Source organism: Dryobates pubescens, chromosome 35 (assembly GCF_014839835.1).
Source record: "Dryobates pubescens isolate bDryPub1 chromosome 35, bDryPub1.pri, whole genome shotgun sequence".
Lineage (NCBI taxonomy): Eukaryota > Metazoa > Chordata > Aves > Piciformes > Picidae > Dryobates > Dryobates pubescens.
This window is the reverse complement of record NC_071646.1, coordinates 8,312,099-8,329,630: the sequence shown is the minus strand read 5'-3', so window position 1 is coordinate 8,329,630 and position 17,532 is coordinate 8,312,099. Positions and strand designations below refer to the sequence as shown.

The following is a 17,532-nucleotide window of genomic DNA, read 5'->3' as shown; positions in this document are numbered from 1 at the left end:
GCTGAGCTGAGAGGCCTTTAGCTTCCCAGCTCTTTCTCCCAGCCCTTCCTGTAGCTGGCTGTCACTTCCAGTCTGCTGGCACCTCCCTGGTCACCCATGACTGGAAGTTGCTTGCTGAGCACTCCAACAGCTCTCAGAACTCTTGAGTGGATTCCACCTGGTCCCTCAGCCCTGTGCACAGCTGTATGATGCAGCAGGGTCACCAGCCAGCTCCTCCTGGGCTGCAGTGGGGCCAATCTCCTCCTGGTCTATGCCCACTCCAGGGGCTGCACTCCCAGGTTCCAGTGCTAATGACTGAGGCAAAGGAGGCTCTTGGAGGGGCACTCCCTCCCCATCCATCTAGTGACAGGAGGAGGTCAGTGAGCCCCATGTCACACTCTGCTCCTGGTGGGGGTTGGCTAGCGCCTGGTCAGGCAGGGTTCTGGTAGCTGGGGTGGGTGTCCCCAGCTGTTGGGGACAATGGTTGATGGCTCATTGCCATCACCCCAGAGCCCTTACCCTAGGCCTCCATCCCCTGAGCAGAGGCACTGCTTGCAGTTTTGACATTCAGCCCCACCTGGAGCTGCCTTCTGCTCCCACCCTGAGCTCCATGCCCACGGTGCAGGGAAGGGCAGGTCTGGGGACAAAGTGACTTTGAAAGGCCTCTGGTTGTAGAGCTGTTCCCAGGGGACACCCTTGCTGCTAGACTGAGCAACAGGGCCAGGGAACTGGACCTCTGCAGAGCCCTGACTGACCATGGTTGAGGAGTGCTGGCATCAGTCCCACATGGCCAGGACTGTGCCCCATGCAGAGGAAGGGAACTCATGTGCACTGCCACCTTTCCCAGCTGTCTCTACCAGGCTGAGGGCTGTCAGGAGGTTTGAGGGGTGGGCCTGGGGTTGCAGATGGCTCCTAGGCTGGGGCCCTTGTGTCTCACTATCTTCTCAAGTAGAGGCAGGGGCCGAGGCTTTCCCACGGCTTTGCCCAGGTACTGGGGGCTGATCCGTCTCACCTCCACCTGACAAACCTCTCAGTTTCTGGAGGAAGAAATCTACTGTCCTGGGGCCAGCCAGGGGTTGTGTCCCCCTCTGACAGCTTGTGATAGCTCACAGCAGTAAGCAGAGCTTGGATGGCCTCCACCGGTGCCTGTGCTGACTACTGGGAGAGACTCCCACGGCCACACAGGCTGCGCCAGCTTCCGGCCTGGATGCATCCCTGACCCTCTTCCAGCACTGGCCCAGGTCTCCAGCACTGATGTGAAGCCAATGGCATCCCTGCTCTGAATCAGAGCTGGCACCATGCCATGCACTGCACAGCCACAGCTCAGCACCGAGCACAGGGCCCTGCACCGAGCACAGGAGCACAGCTACCACGGCAGCCTGCCAAGGGCAGCTTCCACAGACCGTGAGCAGACAGCCCCAGCCCACCCTCCCAGGGGCCAAGCACAGTCTGGGCACCTTTGCACCTGTGGGGAGCAGTCTGCAGGAGCCTCTTGCAGTTCATGCACCCCCTCACCTCCAGTGTGCCTGCCCCAGTGCCAGGGGCAGCACACAGAGGCACCATCCTCACCCAGCGTGGCCACAGCTCCCATTCCCCAGCAGTGCCCACTGCAGACATCTGTGCACATGCAGGGAAAGGGAGCACAAAGGTGCCAGGCAGGCACAGACACAGCTGCAAGGTGCACAGCACCCTGGGGCCACACTCGTGCCAGCAGCGTGCCAGCTTCCCAGTGCCTCCAGCATCCCAGTGCCTCCAGCAACCCAGCCGAGCTGCCGCAGGCTGCCGTCCGCCCTTCCTCCCCATGCTGGGGGCTGGTCTGGGCACTCCCCTCCGGCTCGCAGCCGCCATCTGTGCTTGTCCTGTCTCCTCCCCTCTCCTCCCCTTTCAGCACCAACTCCCACAACTCTGGAGGAACCTCTCTGATGGCCAGAGCGGGCTGCAGCCCCGCACAGCCCCAGCCAGAGCCCTCGCTCCAAGGCCCCCGGGCGGTCGCTCTCCGGCCGCAGCAGGCAGAGGCTCACGCAGGGACAGCTGCGGAGCCACCGCAGAGGAACACAGCTCCAGGGGAACAATAGCAAATGCAGGCAGCGAGAGGCGCAACTCCCCCCGGACTCCTTCCAGCCCGGAGAGAAGCTCCGCTCCTGCCCCAAGACCGCTGGCAGTGCTGATGTGCAGCTCGCTGGCAGGCGCCGCCGCTCCCCACTGATGTCACCTTGTCACCCGCGCTCGGAACGCCTGCGGGGACACAGCCCCCGCTGCCATGGGAGAAGGGGCTGGCTGGGGACAGCCACTGCTAAGAAGCTAACCCCCCGCCTCCAACTTGTCCCCCCTCTAATCTGCAGCTGCCCTGCTCCCCATGAGGCCACCGCTGCTGCCGCTCTTTCTCTTGTGGGTGCCGTGGCTGCTGGGAGCCCTGGCAGAGGTAAGTCCTGGTCTCCTCACCCTGCTTTTGGCCGAGCTCCTGCGAGCCCTGGCAGAGGGAGCTCCTTGTCCCTTCACCCCCAGTCTGGCCGAGCAGGCTCCTGGCTCGGTGCTCGCTGGCAGCGGGGGCCGCGCATAGCCCTGCCCCGTGCGGGATGACGAGGGGCTCCGGGCGGCCTCCCCGGCCCTGCAGCTGCGCCCAATTAGCAGCGTTTGCAATTAGGAGCTGGCTCTGTCCTCTTTCCCCCACTTCCCCCAGCGCCCGGGCTGGCAGCGTCTCCCTGCTGCCATGGCTGCCCAGCTCCTCGCTCGGGAACGGGCTGGAGGCTGCCGGTGCCAAGGAGCCGGAGCCCCGCGGTTGGCTGGGGAGCCAGGAATGAGTCAGCCCCAGAGTCGAGAGGGAAATAGCTCCAGAGGGATGATTGCTCTTTGGTGGCTTCTAGCAGGACTGGGAGTGGGCAGAGAGATTTCCTTTAATGTGGAGGGAACCAGCCTCGACCTAAGGCAGGGCACACCCTGCTCGCTGGAGGCTGCGGGGAGGCAGCTGTGCCGCGACTGTGCTCAGCGCCCCCTCTGCTCCGGGGGCCACCGGCAGCTCCGGGGGCCGCTGGCAGCTCGGGGGGGCACTGGCAGCTCCGGAGCTCACAGGCCAAAGTCCTTGCTTTGCACCCTGTGGGGCATGGCAGCTGGACTGAAGCCTGGGGTCCCTGCATCCTCCCCTCCCATGATCCTGTGAAGAAGGACTGTCTGCAGAGGGAACGAGGTAGCTGGCGCCTGTCCAGAGCTGCCTCCCTCCCCAGGTCTTCCTCTTGTGCCCCAGCTGTTTTAGTGGCCCCATGCTGGTCTGCAGTCCCAGGACCAGGGCAGCCCCCAAGCTACATCTGCTGAAGGTCTCCTTTCCAGTGAGACAGGGACCTGAGTGTGCCTGGGAAGAGGAGTCACAGTTCCCAGAGACTGGCAGCCCCCAGATGCCATGGCAGGGTGGGACACGTACCTGGCCTCTCTCAGGTGTTGGTCTCAGCTCAGACCACCTTGGCTTGCCCCTCTCACCTGACACCTTCATTTCCCCAGGGTGAGGGATGCAACCAGACAGCAGGAGCAGGGCTGGAGGGACAGGATGCACACAGTGATGGAGGTGAGTCAAAGCAAAGGCTGCAGGAGGTGGCCTTGGTTTCTGGGAGCAGTGAGATGAGAGCGTGTGCTGGGCCAGGAGTCCTGGAGCTAAGAGCAGCTTTGTAAAGCTGTGCTTTAGACTGGCTGCAGATCATGGCTGGGGCAGGGGAGGGAGGCAGACCCACCTTCCCCCAGCACCCAGCAGGGTTCATGGAGCTCAGGGCTGCAGGGTGCTGAGCCTCTGGCTCATGTCAGGTATGAACACATTTGTACTGCAGAGGTGAAGAAGGTGATGGCCAAGGGACAGATGGGGGCAGGTGGTGCAGTCTGTTGGAAACTTGAGAGAAGCAGACACAGAGGGGTGGAGAGGTCATACCTTCATGAGATAAGAAATAGCCTGCAATGAAGAACCATCCCTGGCTGAACTCTGCACAGGGCACAGCACTGCTGGCTGTCTTCAGGGAGCTCAGCCGTGGCCTGTGCTCCACCAGCTGCTGCAGCTCTGCTGACTGCAAGGGCAGCTCAGGGCAGCAGCTGGCCCAGGTGTACAAACCCAGCCCAGGGACTCCCAGCTGGGTTCAGATAACCCCTCCTGAGCAACCTGCTCCTAAATCTGCACCGGAGCTGCTAAGAGTTGGTACTGAGAAGAACTCTCCCAGGGGTGCTGCTCTCTTGTGTGCATCCAAGTTCCACAACTCCTTTTGCACTCAGCTGCAGAGTGAGGCTCTCATGCAGCAGCCTCCAGACAGAAGCTGAACATAGCTCTGAAGGTGTCCAGCTCTGTGCAAAGGCCACACAGGGCAGCTGAGCAGCGCCAGACCCAGGGCAGCTGAGCAGTACCACACAGGGCAGCTGAGCAGTGCCAGAGGTGCCCCTGCCCTGGGGTTCACCCTGTACTGCTCCTCCTTCTCTCTCCAAAAGCAGCCCCTGGGCAGCCCTCTGGGGTAACACTGTGCTTGCTTGAAGCTTTCTTGCCGTGCCAGCCCATGCCAGCCTGTCACAGCTCGCTGCACATCATCAACTGTAAGTGCTAGTTGTCACACCGATGTCTCTCAGCACCCAAAGGCTGAGGGCAGCACAGAGCTTGCAGTGAGGCTGGGCATGGGCAGCACCTGGCAATCTGCTGGGGGAGTTGTGGGGAGGTGGAGCCTGCAAGGGGCATGGTGCCAGCTTGCTCACAACAGACAGGTGTGGTCTGGCTCCTGTTTGTGTAGGTGGCTCCTGAGCAGCTCCAAGGGCAGGCACTCATGAAGAGTCCTGGCCACTGACCCACCAGGTCAGCCAAGCCCTGTGTGCCACTCCCTTGTCCCCAGTGCTCTCCAGCTGGATGCCACCGCATCGGCCCTGCGGCAAGGCCAAGGCAGCGACGCGGCTCAGCAGGAGGCCATGCAAATGGTGTGCAGGCCTTCCCCTGGCATCCCTGCACTGGGCAGGAGCGGGGGCAGTGCGTGGATCATCCAAAGCACTCAGAGCCCACACTGAGGCAGAGACTATTGCAAGGAGCATGACAGTGCCACTGCCATGTCCATCCTGCTGTGCCACTTGCTGCTGCGAGGTGGACCTTGAGCCCTTCAATGCCTTTTGGGGGCCCCAAGCCAGCCAAGGTGGTGAGAAACACCCACTTAGGGCTCCTTTTCTGCCAGGGCTGCCTAGACAAAGCTTGTGCTGGCCTGAGGCCTCCTGGCTGCTCTCCAGTGGGGGAGATGAACCATGCTCAGGAACATCTCTTTCATGTGGTGCCTTTGACCCCAGCCCAGGGGAGGTTCTGAGCCTTCTTGTGCTTTCCAAAGGCTGTTTGGAGCCCTTGGGGTAGGGAGGCCTGACTGAAGCAGGGCTGTGCCCATGATGAAGGCCTCTGCCAAGGTGTGCAGTGAGGGTGGGCGGGCTGGGGAGCCTGGCCCTGCAGGCTGGACACGTAGCAGCACCAACTCCCTGCTGAGGGTTATGGCTTTGCCTCTGCAGGAACCCTCCTGAACCTCAGTGTGAGTGACCATGGCCACTCAGACTCCCTGCTGGTGTCCTGGGACGAGCCCCAGGGGAAGGCTGAGGGCTATCTGCTTGCCCTCTTCTCGCTGGGGGCTGGCACTCCGCTGCAGAATGGATCTGCTGGACCCAACGCCACCAGCTTCTGGTTCCGGGGGCTGACCCCTGGCACGCACTACAGGATTGAGGTGAAGGCCACACTTGCCTGCATGGAGACCACCAGCCAGACCCTGACTGCACAGACAAGTAAGGAGTGCCCCAGGGTCCCAGTGCTCCTACCAGGGACTGTCACACTGCTCTGCAGGGTGTGGGGCACAGATCTGCATGGAGTTTCTGGGGAGCTTGGGCTTCTCCTCACTCCTTAAAGGGTTAGAGTCCTTCTCTGATCCTCAGAGACCCAGGAGTCATTCCCTCATCTGTGTGGAGGGAGGGTCCTGTCCCTGTGCCTTGCATGGGCAGGGTGCATGCTCTGTCTTCTGCACCAGGGCAGGGAGGCTCTGCAGGGGCTTGGGCAGATTGGATCCATGGCCAATGTCAATGAGCTTCAACGAGGCCAAGAGCCAGGTCCTGCACCTGGGCCACAACCACCCCAAGCAACACTGCAGGCCTGGGGCAGTGTGGCTGGGAAGGGTCTGGCACAAAGGGTCCTGGGGGTGCTCAGGGACAAGCAGCTGAAGAGGAGCCAGCAGTGCCCAGGTGGCCAAGAGAGCCAAAGGCCTCCTGGCTGGGATCAGCAATGCTGTGCCCAGCAGGAGCAGGGAGGGGATTGTCCCTCTGTGCCTGGCACTGCTGAGCCCACACCTGGAGAGCTGTGTCCAGCTCTGGGCACCTCCACACAAGAGGGAGGTGGAGGTGCTGGAGCCAGGGCAGAGGAGGGCAAGGAAGGGAAGGGCCTGGAGAGTAAATCTTGAGGAGCAACTGAAGGAGCTGGGGATGGTTAGTGTGAGGAAGAGGAGGCTGAGGGGAGACCTCACTGCTCTCTGCAGCTGCCTGGAAGGAGGCTGTGGAGAGGTTGGTGCTGGTCTCTTCTCACAGGTCATCAGTGACAGAAGAAGAGGCAATGGCCTCAAGCTGCAGCAGGGCAGGGCTAGGCTGGACATCAGGAGTGCTCAGACACTGGCACAGGCTGCCCAGGGAGGTGGAGTCCCCAACCCTGGAGGTGTTTGAGGGTCATTTGGATGTGGTGCTTGGGGGCATAGTTTAGGGGTGACCCTTGTAGGGCAGGGTCAGTGGTTGGACTTGGTGATCCTGAGGTCTTTTCCAACCTGAGTGTTTCTGTGATTCTGTGATAAAGAGGCCAAAGCAGGCCCAGCCTGTGGGGAGGATTGCAGAGACCTCCATGCCTGCAGGTCTAGAAGGAGCTGTGAGGAAGCAGCCTCTGCTCCATGGTTTTGGCACATCTCTGTCTCACCTTGCTCTGTGCCCTCCCTGGCTGCTGCCAAGGGCTGGGGGAAGGGGGCAGGGTTAGTGAGCCCCCAGCTCAGGGGGAATGGCAGCCCTGGCCTGCATCTCTCCAAAAGATCCTTGAATCAAACAGCACAGGAGAAGGTGGAACTTAGAAGAGCAGAGTAGAGCTGGAGGGCTGGGGCTGGGCAGGAGAAGGGCTGGTGTCAGCCAGCAGCAGTGGCAGCAGGGAGCAAGGGCTGCTGCTCAGGGGGGTGGCAGGACCCACAGGGTCAGCAGGCACAGAGGACCTGGCAGCAGATGAGCTCACAGCCAAGCCCTGACGGCTTCTCCTTTCTCAGTGCACACCTGGAGTGCTCTCTGACCAAGCTGCCCAGCTCAGAGGGACTGCAGAGACTGCTCCTAGGGGATGGCTCAGCCCACACCACCCGCGGGACAGGCTGGCAGGGAGGACATGGGGCTGGGGCAATGGGGCTGTGCTGGCAGGCTGGGGATGGGGCTGTGCTCGGCGGGGTTGGATCTCGTGGAGCCTGCTGGTGGGTCCTCAGCAGGGAAGGCCCTGTCTCGCCAGCCCTGAGCAGCCTGGCAGGCCAGGCCTTGCCGTGCAGGCTGCCAACGCCGCCGTGCCCGCCGCAGGTCCTTCCCCCGTGCGCAGCCTGCGCCTGAGCAGCGGCAGCGCTGCCTCGCTGGGCGCCTCCTGGCTGCACGCCGCGGGGCACCGGGACGGCTACCACCTGCGCCTCTACCACAGCGACTCCCAGGCGCTGGTCAGCGACGTGTCCCTGCCGCCCGACGCCTCCACCTGCCTCTTCCGCGGGCTGCTGCCGGGCAGCGAGTACGCCCTGCGGCTCAGCACCCTGGCGGGGTCCGCCCGGGCCAGCACCACTGCCCACCAGTGGACAGGTAGGCAGGGAGGGCTGTGTCTGCCCGCGGCGGGCAGGGCTGGGGAGGAAGGGTGCAGCACAGGGGCTGGCTGGCTGTGGAGCCCCTGGAGTGGGGAGGCTTGGCATGGGGATTTGTGCAGGGTGGGGAGCAGCTGTGAGCCCAGAGTGCCAGGCTGAGGGGAGAGCCTCACACTTCAGCCCTGCTTTGGAGCACCCAGCTTGGATTTGTGTGCTCCACGTCCCTGCAGGAGCAGGCAGTCTGAGGATGCTGGCAAAAGATCCTGGGAGGGAGATTCAGAGATGTTGCATTACTCAGGCTGCCACCCTCTGTGCCCTGCAAACTGGAAGAGGGTGACACTCTGGAGGGACCTCAGGAGCTCCTCAGATCCCCTAGGAAGGGACATGGGAGAGACATCCCTTGGCAGCCCCCTGGCAGCAGGGAGAGCAGCTGTGGGCATAGGAGACCCTGGGGAGAAAGGAGGGTTGCGGAACCCCAGCCCAGTGCTGAGCCTCACTGCCTCTTGCTTTTCTCCTCAGTTCCCTCTGTCCCCACCCAGCTGAGGCTCAGCCCAGGCTCCAGCACCAGCCTGGTTGCCTCCTGGATGGGTGCTGCAGGGGCTGCCTGGCTCCACCTCGCACTCCACAACCTCCTCACCCAGACAGTGACCACGACCCTGTCAGCCAGGAGAGGCCTCACCAGCTACACCTTCCAGCATCTCCAGCCTGGCACCCAGTACTGGCTGGGGCTGAATGCCACGGCTGGGCCCTACACTCTGGCAGGGCCCAATGCCACTGCCTGGACATGTGAGTATGAACATCCCCTCGGTGCCTCTGACTCTCCCTGCCTCTGGTCCAGCCTCTGAATCCAAAGGTTCCTTGCCAGAGCCCTGGGTGCTGCGGGCAAGTCTTCTGCTTGGACTTGGCCCAAAGCCTCTTTGGGTCCTGCCTCTGTGGCACCAAGATGCTGAGGCCACAGAGTCCCCTGGGCAGGAGAATTTCCATCCAGTGCCATCCTGCTTCTCTGTGGACTGCTCCACCTTCAGCCTGTGGCCTTTCCCTGAGGAGGAGGATGGAAAGGCAGCAGATCCCACTGGTGTTCAGTGCAGCTGTGGTTGGCTCTCACATGCCTCAGGGGTGTCCAAGGGCAGCAGAGAAAGCAGGAGGCAAGGGAACAACAGTTTGTCTGGTTTGAACTGGGGGTCTCTGGAAGGAAATGGACCCTGGTTGCTGTCAAGGGTACACTTTGATAGCCCCTGACAGCCTCACCCTGGTGGATGGCCCTAAGGTGTGAGGTGCTGTGCAGACAGCCAAGGGAGCCAGCCTCGGGCAGACCAAGAAATTGAAGGCAGCACCAGTCAAGGCAACTTCCCCTTCTGGCCTTAGGCTGACAAAGGCCCTGAGAGTGGCTTCCAACCACCATGGTCCTGGCTTGCTGCAAATGCCACATCCACAGCACATGCCCCCAGTTCTGGTCCCAGACTCTTGGATGGTCCCAGGAAAACCAGGAGGGGAATGGAGAGGGCAGGTTTGGCCTCTTGGGTAGACCCAAACTCAGCTGGAGTGCCCAGCAAGCATTGTCCTCCTCAGTGAGCAACAACAGGATATGGAGTTGCCAAGCTGCAGACTCAGACCTGCTGTGGGCAGTGACTCCTCCTGGCCCTGGGCAGAGGCAGTGGTCAGGCAGATGCTGGCAGGAGCTGGCTGCCACCAGGTGACAAGACTCCAGCTCCTTCCTGCTGCTCTTGCCAGGCCAGAAAGCTGGAGCCTGCTCCCTGCTGACTCTGCAGCTGGGAGCCTGGAAGCTCTCCACAGCCCCAGCTGAGCTGTCAGCTGTGGAGTGAGGCTGCTCCCTCCCTCTGGCTGCCTGCAGCTCTGACCCAGCTGAGCAGGAGTCCCTGGTGCCAGGCACACAAGCCAGGGGTGTCCAGCCAGGGGTCTGGTCCTGGCCAGTTCCTGGGAGTATCATAAGCTCCTAACAGCAAGAGGAGTGGCACCTTCAGAAAGCTCCCAGCAGGGCTGCCAGCTCTCTCTGGGCTCTGCCAGGCCAGGAGTGGAGGCTCCACGCTCCAGAGGGTGTCTGAGGCTGGATACAGCTCGGCAGGTAGCGAGGCTCAGGTCTGCCCGGGGCCCAGACGTGGTGCTGACACACACAATGCCCTTCCCTTCCAGACCCCCTGAGCCCTGCCAACGTGACCCTGAGCAGCACAGAGGATCAGAGCTCCTTGCAGGCTCGCTGGAGCAGCCCAGCAGGAGAGAGGGACTTGTACCTGGTGACCCTGCAGGAGGGGGAGGACGGTGCCCCCGCAAGGAACATCTCTGTGGGTGGGGACAGCAGCCGCCTCACCTTCCACGGGCTGAGCCCCGGCAGGCAGTACCGGGTGCGGGTGACGGCGCTGGCAGGGCCCCACCGCGCCTCGGCCCTCGGCCCCGCAGCCTGGACACGTAAGCAGAGAGCCCAGCAGGTCCCTCCGGGGCTGCCTCTGCTGCCTGGGGGCGGGGACGGGGGCAGGGACTCGGAGGTCCTTGGCAGTCTTGTGTGAGGCAGCACCGGGCATGAAGCAAGACTGGATCCCGCTTGGTGTCCTTTGGACTCGGGGTTTGGTGGGCTTCAGGGCAGCTTCCCCTCCCTCTGCTCACAGCTGATGGTTTGATGGGTAGTGAAGCACCACCAGTGCCCCCAGAGCAGCATCTCCCTGTGCCCAGTCCCTCCCAGGTGGCTCATGGAGCCATGCTTGGTGCTGTCCCAGAGCTGCCACCCTGGGAGCCTGAAGCTGTGTTGGGAGGGACTGCCCCTGCCTCTGTGGTACAAGGCAGTAGAAGGCTCTCCCTGCAGACCTGGCTGCCTGTGTTTGGTGGGGGAAGCACTGCAGGGTGTCAGGGGAGAGATCTGGGTGCCAGATGCACTGTCCCAGTGCAGTGACCTTCATGATCCTGTCCTTGTCCTCTGCAGAGCCACTAGCACCATCTGCTGTGAGCCTGTCCAGCCAGGGCAGCCCCTCCAGCCTGCTGGCCAGCTGGGAGGAGGCCATGGGAGAGGGCTACCTGCTGGAGCTCAGCCCCGTGGGGCACCCTGTGAAGAAGAGTTTGCTGCTCAGAGGCTTCACCAACTTCACATTCGAAGGCCTCCACCCTGGCACCCTCTATGCCTTTGAGGTCAGCACCCTGGCTGGCCCCCACACATCTGCCCCCCGGCGCATCACCAACTGGACATGTGAGTGCCAAGCCTGCCCACAGCCAGCCCCGGGCTCCCCGCTGCTTCTTGCCCTTCCTCCCCTCGGGGCATGGGATGGCCTGGGTCATCTGCAGCATCCTGCAGTGAGACAGCTCAGGAGGAGAGCAGAGGTGTTGCTGGGTGCCTCTGGTCCTGCTCTGAACCCCAACCACCCAGCACAAGGGTGAGCAGAGCTTGTGAGGGGCTAGGGAACAAATCTGTGGTGGAGCAGCTGAGGGAGCTGGGGGTGTTGAGCCTGGAGAAGAGGAGGCTGAGTGAGACCTCATGGCTCTCTACAGCTCCCTGAAAGGAGGTTGGAGCCAGGTGGGGGTTGGGCTCTTCTTGCCAAGCAGCAAGTGATGAGATGAGAGGAAATGGCCTCAGATTGTGCTCAGTGGAGGCTTAGGTTGGATACTGGGAAAATGTCTTCCCTGTAAAGGTTGTCAAGGCCTGGAACAGGCTGCCCAGGAAGGTGGTGAAGTGCCCACCTCTGGGGGTGTTTAAAGGATGTGTGGATGTGGTGCTGAGGGACCTGGTTTAGCACCAGAGTTGGCAGTGTTGGGTTCATGGCTGGACTCAATGATCTTAAAGGTCTTTTCCAGCCTAAATTATTCTTTGATTCTTCTCCCTTAGGCCACCTCCCTGTGGCACTGCTCAGGCTGCATCTGCCTGGAACCACTCCCCACCACCCTAGTCCAGACCTTCTCACCCACCACCTTCTCCAGGACCAGGCTGTGCTGGCCTGGTCCCTGTCACACTGGTGTTTGGGTGGGTGGGTGTCAGCAGGGGGGATGGTGGCCAAAGCACCTGAATGTAGTGGTAGGACCAGGGGAAATGGCTTCAAACAAGGTCAGAGCAGGTTTAGATTGGATGTGAGGAGCAAGTTCTGCAGCAGGAGGCTGCTGGAACACTGCAGCAGGTTGCCCAGGGAGGGGGTTGATGCTCCATGCCTGGAGATGCTCAAGGTGAGGCTGGGCAGGGCTCTGGGCAGCCTGATCCAGTGGAGGATGTCCCTGCTGAGTGCAGGGGTTGGACTGGATGAGCTTTGGAGCTCCCTTCCAGCCCAGGCATTCAGTGATTCTGTGGATGTAGGCAGTCTCCAGCCCCAGCAGGTCTGGGTTGCCCTTCTGCCAGGTGAGCCCAGCCCAGGCCAGCTCTGACTCTAGAACTTTCTTTTCCCAGATCCTCTGCCCCTGGAGCAGCTGACCCTGAGCAATCAGGGCCAGAGCAGCTCCCTGCAAGCCTCCTGGAGAGCAGCTCCTGCTGGCACCAGCAGCTACACAGCCACCCTCTGGGAAACCAAGTCCCAGAAGCAGGTCAGGAACATGACTGTGGGGAGCAGCTGGACAAATGTCACCTTCCAGGACCTGGTCCCCGGGAGACAGTACAGGCTGGAGGTGGCTGCCGTGGCTGGGCCCTACAGATCCCCTGTGAGAGCAGCCACAGACTGGACCTGTGAGTGTGCCCCCCTGGCCAGCCCTGCTCAGAGTGCTGCCTGCATGGTGCCAGGAGCAGCAGAAAGCTCCTGGCATGGGAGCAAGGCAGGCTGTGGACTATGTGTGGGGTGTGGGGGAAGCAGGGGCAGGGCTGCACAGACAGGCAAGCAGTGGAAGGACAACCAGAGCCACATCCAGCCAGGCTGGAAGTAGTGCAGGAGAAACTCCTCCTGCAGACAGAAAACGTTTCCAGCTGGCAGCACAGGTGGGCAGCACAGGTGGGCAGCCACTGCCATGTCTGGCATGCAGCAGAAGCTCCTCTGCCCTGGGGTTTGATATGCCAGGGCTGGTTTCTGACCTGTGCCCTCCAGGGACATGCAGTGGAGGGTGCTCAGCACAAGCACCTGCAGGCCTCCACTCCACACCACAGCAGCTCCACCACTGCCTCTCACCCCCTGGATGTCTCTTCCCTCTCAGACCCCCTGGCTCCAGCTGGTGTGACCCTGACCAACACTCGACGCCCGCTGGGCCTCGCTGCCTTCTGGGACAAGGCTGCTGGGGATGTGGAGCAGTTCCAGCTCCAGCTCTACAGCAGGAGCCATGCAGCACAGAGGAACATCTCCGTGGGGCCAGGCACTCACAACTACACCTTCCTGGGCCTGTCCCCTGGCGTTCAGTACTTCCTGAAGGTCGCTGCCCTCGCTGGCCCCTACCGATCCTCGTCACACCTTGCCACGGAGTGGACTTGTGAGTGAGAGCAGGGAGAGGGCATCCTGGCACTGCCCACAAGAGCAGCAGGGACAGGGATGTGTCTGGGTGGCAAAGGGGCTCTGATGAGACTTGTGTGCCCTCTGCCTCGGGGCTGGGGACTCGTGCCACCACTTAGGTGCCATGTGTTGGCTTCTGGCCCCAGCCAGCTCAGCCTTTCCCCAGCCAAGCTGAACCTTCTGCCTCCCTAGACCACCTGTGACCTCAGGGTCAGCAAGGCAGTGGTGGGAGAGGGATGCAAGAGGAATCACAGAGACCTATATGGGTTTACTGCTCTGTCCCCATGGAACAGCAAGCCCAGTGGGCAGCTGAGTGCTCTCTTCTCAGTGCCACCAGCAGTGCCTTGGGGACATGTGATAGGACAAGGGGCAAAGGATGGAAACTGCAGCACAGGAGGTTCCAGCTCAGCATGAGGAGGAACTTCTGCACTGTGAGGGTCACAGAGCCCTGGAGCAGGCTGCCCAGGGGGGTTGTGGAGTCTCCTTCTCTGGAGCCTTTCCAGCTCTGTCTGGATGTGTTCTGTGTGCCCTGTGCTGGATTCTGTGGCCCTGCTCTGGCAGGGGCTTGGACTGGAAGATCTCCAGAGGTCCCTTCCAGCCCCTGACATCTGTGCCCTGTGGTGTGCAGCAGCTTGCTTGTCCCCCAGCATGGCAGCAGCGCTGGCAGCCAGCCCTGTGCAGCAGTGCAGGCTGTGTCTTGGCTTCTCCAGCTGCTCTCCTCCACCACCTCATGGCTCTCCCTCTGTTCCCCCTAGATCCACTCTCCCTGGCCAATGTGACTCTGCAGCCTGGCCGCAGCCCCCAGGAGCTGCTCGTGAGCTGGGTGGAGTCAGGGGGTGGCAGAGACCACTTGGTGCAGCTCTCGGCGGCCGAGTCCCTGGAGGTGGTCCGGAACCTGTCTGTGCCCCGCGGCGTCTCCCAGCTGGCGCTGGGGGGGCTGGTGCCCGGCTCCCGCTACCGCCTGCAGGTCATTTCCCAGGCCGGGCCCCACCGCACCTCCTCCCAGACTGCCGTCGGCTACACCGGTAGGGACCCAGCCCCCGCCCCCAGCCCACCCTGCCTCGGCCTGGCCCTCACCGGGGGAGGGGCTGGCAGCCAAGGGGGTGCCAGGGCTGCTCTGCAGGAGAGCTCTGAGACCATGTCCCCACGACCCCACCGGTGCCTCTCTCCTACCCGAGGTGCTGAGGCTCTCGGGGGGCTCTCAGCCATGGTGAGCCTAGCAGCTCAGCTGGGACAGTGGGGAGGGAAGGGACCTGGGGGTGCTGGTGGCCAGAAGGATGCCCCTCAGCCAGCAATGTGCCCTGGTGGCCAAGCAGGCCAAGGGCATCCTGGGGTGCATTTGAAGGGCTGTGGTGAGTAGGTCAGAGAGGTTCTCCTGCCCCTCTGCTCTGCCCTGCTGAGGCCACAGCTGGAGTCTTGTGTCCAGTTCTGGGCCCCTCAGGGCACTGCTTGAGAGAGTCCAGCACAGAGCCATGGAGCTGCAGGCAGTGGAACATCTCCTGTGAGGAAAGCCTGAGGCAGCTGAGGGCTCTGTAGCTTGGAGAGGAGCCTGAGGGTGACCTCATTCATGTTGCTAAAGCTGTGCAGGGTGATGCCCAGAGGCTGGAGCCAGGCTCTGCTGGGTGATGCCCAATGCCAGCACCAGGGGCAGTGGTGGAAGCTGAGGCAGAGGAAGTTCTCACTATGAGGGTGACAGAGCCTGGAGCAGGCTGCCCAGGGCGGGTGTGGAGATATCCAACCCCACCTGGATGTGTTCCTGTGTGCCCTGCCCTGGGTGCCCCTGCTCTGCCAGGGGGTTGGACTGGATGCTCTCCAGAGGTCCCTTCCAGCCCCTGACATTCTGTGTGACACCTGGAGCAAGGGGGCTCAGCCCGTGGTGAAGAGGCAGTGATCAGCAGGGCCACAGGGAGCAGCTGTCATCAGTCTTTAGGCAGCAGGGAGGTTCTCTCAGTCCTGCAGCTCTCAGCTTCATTCCCACACCAGAGGCAGTCCTGAGCTCCTCAGGTTTGTCCCCTCTGACGCTGGTTCTCTCCTGCAGTGCCACTGCCTCCTCTTTCCCTCTCTGCACACCCTCTGAGCACTGCCTGGGCTCTGGCTGTGCACTGGGAGACCCCTCACGGGCAGAGGGACAGATACCTGCTCAGTGTGCAGGAGGAAGGCTCTGCTGCACCAGCAAGGAGCCTGGAGGTGGGGAAGGACAGCACCAACCTCACCCTGACCCGACTGGAACCAGGAACTTGCTACCTGCTGGGGATCTGGGCAGCTGCTGGACCCTACCAGTCCCTCCCAAGGAACATCACCTCCTGCACAGGTGAGCATCCATCCACGGGGGTGAGTTGGGTGGGAGCACTGTGGGGAGCTCCAGCATGTTAGCACCCAGGGAGAGGAGGGCACCCTGCAGTCATGCTGCCTGCAGCCCTCTCCTGCCTCTTACAGCCTTGTGCCCTGTGCTGCTGGCTGACCTGGGTGCTGCTGGGGCAAGTGAGACTCCCCCTGGAGGTGGCTGTGTGCTCAGAACTGGATCTTCTCCTCCCTGACTCATGTTGTCTCTTTTCTCATAGCTCCTGCTGCACCAACAAACCTCAGCTTCACCAACCCAGGCAGCTCCTCAGAGCTGTACCTGTGCTGGAGCAAACCCCCTGGCAGGAGGGACCACTACCGAGTCACTCTGTACAGCCTCAGTGCCCACAGCAGGGTTGGGCTCCAGACCTTGAGTCCAGATGCCCAGAACCTCACCTGGGCTCACCTGGAGGCAGGCAGCAGGTTTGCTGTGCAGGTCACTGCTGTGAGAGGCTCCTTGGAAGCCTCCTCCAGCAACATCACCCAATGGACATGTGAGTCACAGAGTCATGGAAGTGTTTGAGTTGGCAAAGCCCTCTGAACTCCCCCAGGCCAACACCAACCCAACCCTGGCCCCATGGCCACCAAACCCTGGCCCCATGGCCACAGCTTACTGCAACCCCTCCAGCCATGGGCACTCCACCACCTCCCTGGGCAGCCTCTGCCAGGCCCTGACCACTCCTCCAGCAAAGACATTTTGCCTCCTCTCCAACCTCAGCCTCCCCTGGCACAATTTCAGGCCAGTTCCTCTCCTTCTGTCCCCTGAGCCTGGGGAGCAGAGCCCAACCCCCCCCTGGCTCCAGCCTCCTCTCAGGGAGCTGCAGAGAGCAATGAGGTCTCCCTCAGTCTCCTCTGCTTCAGACTGAGCATCTCCAGCTCCCTCAGCTGCCTCTCCTCAGCCCTGCTCTCCAGACCCTTCCCCAGCTCTGTTGCCCTTCTCTGGCCCTGCTCCAGTCCTCAATGTCCTTGGAGTGAGAGACCCAGAACTGAACCCAGTGCTTGAGATGTGGCCTCAGCAGTGCCCAGCACAGGAGCACAATCCCTGCCCTGCTCCTGCTGCCCACACCACTGCTGATCCAGGCCAGGATGCTGGTGGCATTCTTGGCCCTCTGGGCACAGGCTGGCTCATGTTCAGCCAGCTGTTGAGCAACACCCCCAGGTCTGGTGGGCTGGGTTGGACACAGCACCCCACTTTGCTTCAGACTCTCCCTCTGAGCCTTGCAGAGCACCCTCTGCCCCCTTCCCCAGCCCACTCTGCCTCTCCTGCTGCAGAGCTGTCACAGCCTTCTGCTCACTGTCCTCACTCCTTCCCTGACCCAGAACCAATCCTCTCTACCCACCCCAAAGGCTCTGGGTGTCTCCCCTGGCATGTCCAGCTGCAGGCTCTGGACATTGTGTTGCTCTCTGCCCACCCGTCCCCACGCTGCTCTCTGGGGAAGTCTGATGCCCATCTTGGCCACCATGCAAGGGGGAGCTGGGGGCTAGAGCCCAGCATGAGGAGTTGCTGGGCAAAGCAGCCACCTCCTAGCACTGAGTGATCAGCAGTGGCACCTGGGGGCTGACTGCCTCCCTTCTGCTTTACAGATCCTTTGGTCCCTGCCAACCTCACCCTGGGCAGCCCCTCTGCCACCACGCTGCAGGTGTCCTGGGCAGCAGTGGGGCGAGGAGGGGAAGGCTATGTGGTGGATGTCTATGACACAGCCTCCAGCAGCCAGGCTGGGCACACGCTGCTGGGGGCAGGTGCCAGGAGTCACATCTTCAGGAACCTGAGCCCTGGCACCTATTACAGTGTGGCAGTGAGGGCCACAGCTGGGCCTTTCCATAGCACCACCCCCAATGTCACCCACTGCACACGTGAGTATGGTGCCCTGCCCCAGGCCCAGCCCTGCCCCAGCCCTGCCCCAGCCCTGCCCCAGGCCCAGCCCTTTTCCAGGCCCAGCCCTTTCCAGGCCCAGCCCTGCCCCAGCCCAGCCCCGCCCCAGCCCCGCCCCAGC

General features: G+C 62.3%; 1 protein-coding gene across 1 annotated transcript in view; it reads left to right on the top strand.

Moving 5' to 3' along the window:
* The first annotated feature begins 1,910 nt into the window (after positions 1 to 1,910).
* Positions 1,911 to 17,532, top strand: part of LOC104309263 (receptor-type tyrosine-protein phosphatase V-like) — a 39,876-nt gene continuing 24,254 nt past the window's right edge. The window contains exons 1-13 of the mRNA XM_054176279.1: positions 1,911 to 2,401; positions 3,472 to 3,535; positions 5,476 to 5,742; positions 7,537 to 7,803; positions 8,322 to 8,588; positions 9,954 to 10,226; positions 10,735 to 10,995; positions 12,178 to 12,450; positions 12,909 to 13,178; positions 13,954 to 14,223; positions 15,237 to 15,509; positions 15,760 to 16,032; positions 17,123 to 17,392. Coding sequence (XP_054032254.1) covers positions 2,336 to 2,401; positions 3,472 to 3,535; positions 5,476 to 5,742; positions 7,537 to 7,803; positions 8,322 to 8,588; positions 9,954 to 10,226; positions 10,735 to 10,995; positions 12,178 to 12,450; positions 12,909 to 13,178; positions 13,954 to 14,223; positions 15,237 to 15,509; positions 15,760 to 16,032; positions 17,123 to 17,392 — 3,094 coding nt within the window. The 5' untranslated portion in view covers positions 1,911 to 2,335. The remainder of the gene's footprint in view (positions 2,402 to 3,471; positions 3,536 to 5,475; positions 5,743 to 7,536; positions 7,804 to 8,321; positions 8,589 to 9,953; positions 10,227 to 10,734; positions 10,996 to 12,177; positions 12,451 to 12,908; positions 13,179 to 13,953; positions 14,224 to 15,236; positions 15,510 to 15,759; positions 16,033 to 17,122; positions 17,393 to 17,532) is intronic.